Source organism: Trichoderma citrinoviride (assembly GCF_003025115.1).
Source record: "Trichoderma citrinoviride strain TUCIM 6016 unplaced genomic scaffold BBK36scaffold_11, whole genome shotgun sequence".
Taxonomy (NCBI): Eukaryota; Fungi; Ascomycota; class Sordariomycetes; order Hypocreales; family Hypocreaceae; genus Trichoderma; species Trichoderma citrinoviride.
In genome coordinates this window covers 926,278-932,277 of record NW_020194719.1, presented here as the reverse complement: position 1 = coordinate 932,277, position 6,000 = coordinate 926,278, and the positions used below count along the sequence as shown (strand labels likewise).

The window sequence follows — 6,000 nt, the reverse complement described above, 5'->3', positions numbered from 1 at the left end:
CCCCCTGGCCCTTTACCCAATCACACCTCGCCCCGTCAGGTTGCTTAGTTAGATCGGCATCGGGTATCTAGTCTGATGCATGGCCGCCATCGATCCATCCCGCCGCCGCACGCAAGCCCCCCCGGATTCCGATTTAGATTGGGTCCCCTCCCGAGAAGAGAAAGAAAGAGAGAGAGAGAGAAACGGAGGGAAATGTGTGGGAACAGAGTGGCCCCCCCCTTCCCGCGTCACGCTTTGCTCCCGTGAGCCCCCAGGCCCAACCTGGGGGTATCATCTTCTGCATGGAGTCGGGCAGATGTATGGATTGGCTTGGCGTCATGCTTTGGCAATGGCCGCTTCTCGTCGTGATGCGCGACCGAGGTCAATTGCACAGGTGTATAGAGCGGGTGTTACGTCGTGTAGAGATGGTAACAAGGTGCTTCACTCAACATTCATGCATATGACTGTATTGACTACCTACAACAGAAGCCGTAAAGGTCAACTTGACGCAAGGCACTACGTAGAGGTCGAGGGAACATTCGGCCAAAATTATGGCTTAGCACCTCGATAGAAGAAATGCGCGATATTGTGCAAAGGCTCTTTGGGCAACGGCAGTAAGCAGACGTAGAACTGGGGTTTGCGTTGATTGTGAGAAAACTGAGTAGTCAGACTATCTTATGACTTGGTTCGCAAAAAAATCAACAGGGTCGAGCTGTGAGAATCGAAAAGCCTGCGCGTCGTCATCGTCATCGACGAGGGCAATGACGACTCGGGCAGTTCAAAGAGCAAGGAGGAGAATTGCCGCCAACACCGTCAGCTTTAGACCCCATCTGCCGAATCTGTCAGATAGAATAGTTAATCATCACTGCGACAAGCAAAGAGAACGTTGTCCCCCTCCGACCAAGTTCCCTCGGACAGATAACCTCCGTCACTTGTTGCATCGCGTCACTTCATTCCCTAGACAAGATGCTATGAAACCAACCTCTTGTGTACACCATGATTCAACGCATCCATGTTCCGTGCAGAAACTCGTCGCTGAGAATGCGCTGTCATGGTGGTGCGGGCTTACGTACATGTAGCATTGCATCATCGTGCTGCCTGCCAGCCTACCTTAGGGCCCATGAGACCTTTACTGCGCACATGCCGGGCATATGCAAACAACAAAGCCATGGATGCCCGCCTACCCATCTTCACATCGATCGGTCAAGTCACTGTTGTCTATATCAAGAGTTGATGGACGCCAGTAGCCAAGGTGAGCATGGCAAGTTGGGCAAGTCAACATTCACAGTGAATCGAAAGCATCACAATCAGACGCGCAACAGTGGTGGAAATTCGCATGCATATCATTCTCCCCGTCAACAGCTCATCAGTGTATCTACTCCTATTCCCGGTTTGTCAAAACCATCTCGACGCTGAAAAGCAATGGAGTGCCGACCCGAAAAAAGAAATCGCAGACCCAGCTCATGCCACTGGTTGCGAAGACGGCAAGAAAACAGTCATGCCAAAACAGAAAAGTCATGCATTCATACGTGACAAGCCACTTTTTGTATTCCTTCCCAGCCCCTGAACAACATTTGAGTCAACCATCCGTGGAACCAAACAGGAGAAAAGGGCTTCCAACAAGCCCTGCAGGCAACAGCAATCTTCGTGTCCTAGCCGTGACGCCACATCCGCTATGCTCCGTAACAGAAAAGGAAAAAAAAAAAACACGATACCAATTCGAGCCTTGCATTTGAAAAAAGGGACGGTATAAAATAAACAAGCGGTAAATGGACAGGTGAAGCAAAAGGGTAGCCTGGCTCGTTCAAACCGGCTGCGGGAAATGGTAAAAGGCGTGCGTATACGTAGATAGGGTTGCATCGGTTATGAGAGGGCAAAACTTGTATGAAGACGTAGAAAAGGTATCGGCGGGGTATCATTGAGAAGTGTGCATAGAGTCTGAAGGCACTGGACTTGGGACGCGGAAAAGTCGCAATCGGGGTATCATGAGTGGCCTCCGTGGATGGCTTGCATGGGCGGAGCGTGATGGGCTGGATGGGCCGCCAGGAGCGCAGCAGTGCTGGTGGGGATATTTGGTGAGCCATAGATGTTGTTCGAATCCCAGCCCTCCTCGCTCAGCACGCTCAGGTAACCTTCGCCGACCTTGTCGCGTAGGGCCTCGATTTTGCGGCGGTACATCTCGCCCTCGGCGTCCCAGTCTTGCTGCTGGATATCGCTCGTATTGAAAATGCGGTCGGCGTGGGCGGTACCGTTGGCGTGGCCATTCTCCGGAGAGAAGCCACCGCTGCCACGCTCGTGAGCCTTGGGATACATCATGTGAGGCGAGGGCGGCTGCGTCCTGGCCGCATGAGAAATCCGGTAGTGGCCGTCGAGGGAAGGGTCAATGGGAGAGGCGATCGGAAAGCTCGGGCTGTGCACATCGAACGATGAGGGCACCGCGGCGTTATCACTGCTCGAAGCCTCGACAATGCGTCGCTTGGTGTTCCTGCGGCGCCGCGTCGAAGTCGTATTGATTTCGCTGGCGATGGCCTTTGGCACTGGCCGCTCCTTGCGCAGAACGGACGCTTCCTTGACAGTGCTGTAGATGACGGCGGGCTTGCTTACATCGACGCCTCGCATCTCGGCCCCGATCGGCTTCACCACGGGGACCGACTCGGGAATCGGAACTCGGTCAACCAGCACCCGCTTCTCGGCAGAGCTGGGGCCGGAGCCATCAATCACGATGTCCTCGGTATATCCCGGCGTCATGCGAAACAGGTTGAAGATGGTCAGGCGGTAGTCCTTGTGGGTGCGGGTAAAGGGATTGCCCTCCACCCAGATTTCACGAATGTCCGGAATCCCCGTCAAGCGTGCAAGCTCCTTGGGGTCCGTAAGCCGGTTGTCTCTAAGGTCCAGCCTTTCCAAAGGGTACAGCTTCTCGATCCCGGCGAGAGATTGCAGCCTATTGGCTCGCAGGTTGAGAGCCGTGATGGCTGGAAGGGGGTTCCGGGTCAGGGAGTGCAGAGAGTCGATCATGCAATGTGAAAGGTTGAGGGCGCGGAGAGCTGTGAGGGTGGAAAGGCTGTCCGGAATCTGGCTGAAGAGGTTGGATGACAAGTCGAGGGAGAAGAGAGTGTTAGAGAGGGGAGCCAGACTGGACGCGGGGATCGACGTCATGGGGTTATCCGCCAAACTGAGATGTCGCAGGAAGCGCCACTTGGAAGAGGGCAGGATCATGCTGCCCAGGAGGTTCGCAGAGCTGCCTCTGCCATGGTGATGGTGCCACGAGTCCGACATGCTGGAGTTGGAACTACCAGACCCCGAGCGCCGGATCCTCTGCTGAGATCGTACGTGGTGGTTGGAGTGGTTACGAGAGCTGGCCGGGCGAGAAGGGGAGTTGCTCCTCGGCCGAGAGTCCTTTTTCAGGGACCGCGGCAGGTCTTCCGTAGACTGCCTCCGCAGAGTGCGGGCCGAGCCATCAGACGTGTTGCCGTCGTCGACGGCGGTCTCGCTGGGCCCCACGGAGCCCACGTGAAGCTCACCCAGCGAGGTCCGAGCATCGGGTGAGCCGGGAATGGACACGGATCGCGAGAACTCACGACCGGGCATGGTTGGACTCTTGCGGGGGCTGTGGCTCCCGCTCCATGGTATTGATGGCGAGGTTTGCGCCTTGGACGTTCGTCGACGCCTCTTGTCCATGTCGTCCAGGACGATGTCGATCAGGATATCGGCGGGGTCCTCGATGCCAGCATGCTTAAGCGTAAGCGAGCGGAGCTGGTCGGCCATGCGGTCCCAGCCGAAGAATTGGCGAAAATCAATGTTGCTCACTTCCAGGGCCTGGACGTTCTTGAACACGTACAGGGGGACGGCAGAGTCGAAGGGGAACTCTTCGTAGCCCTTGATGAGGCGGGCTCGCCAATCAGGGGCCAGGCGGAGACAGGGGATCTTGGTGAAGGCGGAATACAAGTACTTCATGTCCGCCTCCAGGGCGGCCTTTTGACGCTCCGTCCGGGAAGCCGAGATGCTGGCACCGATGCCAAAGCTGGCCCACAGAGCAGACATGCCAGACATGACGCTCCGCATGCTGGAGACGGAGTGGATGGAGCCGACATCAGAGCTGTGGCTTCTAGACCGCTGGGTGTTGCTGAGGAATGACACGTAGTTTGCAGAGGATGAGCTGTCGTGGAGATCCTCCAAGCGAACCTTCATGGGCCCCACATTGATACCCAACTCTTCGAAGCGAGAGAGGAGATAGAACAGATGGTGGGGAGTCAGGGCCAGCTTTGCCGATTTGACGCCATGCGAACCAAAGTTGAGCGGCCCCAGAGAGAGAGAGCTGGCGAACGAGCTAGAGTTGGAGATTGCGGTCGAAGGACGTTCTGGAAACGTCGCGGCCTGCGAGAGCGTGGCAGAGCTTGTGCTCTGCGTGGCCCGGTGACGAACATCGCGCCGCTGAGGCTGAAAGGCGTTGGCGAGGGCCTTTTCGTGCGTGCGCACAAAGGCGGCAAGTTGCTGTTGTTGGAGGTTAGCACGCTGGCGCCCCAACACCCATTTCGAAATGATCACTGATGTACCTTGATAAACAACCCTCCGTCTTCTGAATCCATTGCTGTGGTATTCAGGGTCATATAGACATCGAGGATAAAGAAGATATGGCTATTATGGATTTCGGGGTAAAAGAACGGCGGAAGAGCGTCGTAGGCGGTTCGAGTTGGAGAAGAATGCGATTCGCTTGTATCCGCAGCGTTTTTGACTCGATGTTCGATGCCCTTAAGGTGTTACTTTAAGCCACACACCACTATATCCAACTGTTAGCAATTAATAATGGAAAATGGTTCATATCAAATATTACACTGTGAAGTAGAAGGGGGGAAGCGGCAGGGGTTTAATAGGAAGAGGAAAAGAAACGTGCGTACATCAAGGATGTAACACCGCAGAGGGGAGGGGGGAACTGAACGACTGCTTTATCTGGACCGGTTCACAGAGACATGAACAAACTGGCATAACGGCTATCAAGCAGATTGGCGGATGAGGCGATTGACTTATCATCATGCCACTTCCCTTTCGGCCAGCCCACGAGAGCGCAGAGAGGCCTCACCCAACGTCGTTCCAGTGGTCACAGAGGACAGAAAAGGGACGAAGCACCCGGAGGAGGACACCAGGGCATCAAGGACAAAGTAGCATCGCCATGGTTACTGCTGACTGGCTGCAACGAAGCACAGGAGGTCGCCGGCCAAGAGGTGCCAAGAGGGCAGTCGTACGCGAAGGGCAAAAGAGGAAGAGAAGTGAGGGCTTTGTACGAGGCAGGAGGAGGTGGTTGGACAGTAGGAGGCAGCGGTTGGGTTGTTTCTTGGGTGTGGAGGATGAGTTGTCTGAGGAAGAGAAGGATCGCGGCGAGGGCCATCTGGCTCGTCTTCGGTATTCCCCCGATTTCCTTTTTTTTTTCTCTTTTGGCTCTCGTTTCCTCGCGGCGGAGGGCAAATGGGTAGGCAGACAGATGTAGAGACATGGTCAAAGAGCAGGCAAGCGGAACAGGCAGAACAGCGGTAGCGGACGGCGACGAAGCGTAGGGAAACAGGAGAAGAGCAATACGCCGTGACTCACCTCTCGTCAACGGAATCGGGGAGCGAATCGAGTGGGCGACGTCTTCGCAGAAGAAGGAACCGTAACAAGCGGAAATAAGAAATAACGTAGAAGAAGGAAGTTTTCTTTTGGACGTCGAAAACAAACGCGAAAAAGGAAGAAGCACCACGGACGAAGAGGATCCGGCGGGCTGGTCCGAAGAAGTGAAGGGGGAAACAAGAGGAACCACCGTTGGTCCGCCCAAAATCTGCCGGCAGATGTTACCAAGGCGCTCTGGTGATGCGAGGCGAGGCGAGGCGCTGCGATGCGATGCTGGCAGACCAGAGAAGCGGGCTGCCACTCCTTTTGCACTCAGACGCAAAGCCAAAGCAAACCTGAAGCCTTGCAGGCTCGTCTGTCCGTAGTCGCGCAGGTTGAGGGCGGGTTTGAGCAAGGCGAGGGAAAGGGTCCAGAGGCAGG

At 55.5% G+C, this 6,000-nt stretch overlaps 1 protein-coding gene across 1 annotated transcript; it reads right to left on the bottom strand.

Annotated features, from left to right (window-relative positions):
• Nucleotides 1–1,962: 1,962 nt before the first annotated feature.
• On the bottom strand, nucleotides 1,963–4,565 carry BBK36DRAFT_1143130 (hypothetical protein; the record flags this gene model as incomplete). Its single annotated transcript, XM_024893576.1, has 2 exons — nucleotides 1,963–4,470; nucleotides 4,533–4,565. 2 exons carry the CDS (start codon nucleotides 4,563–4,565, stop codon nucleotides 1,963–1,965), a joined length of 2,541 nt encoding a protein of 846 aa, XP_024747624.1.
• Between the last annotated feature and the right edge of the window lie 1,435 nt (nucleotides 4,566–6,000).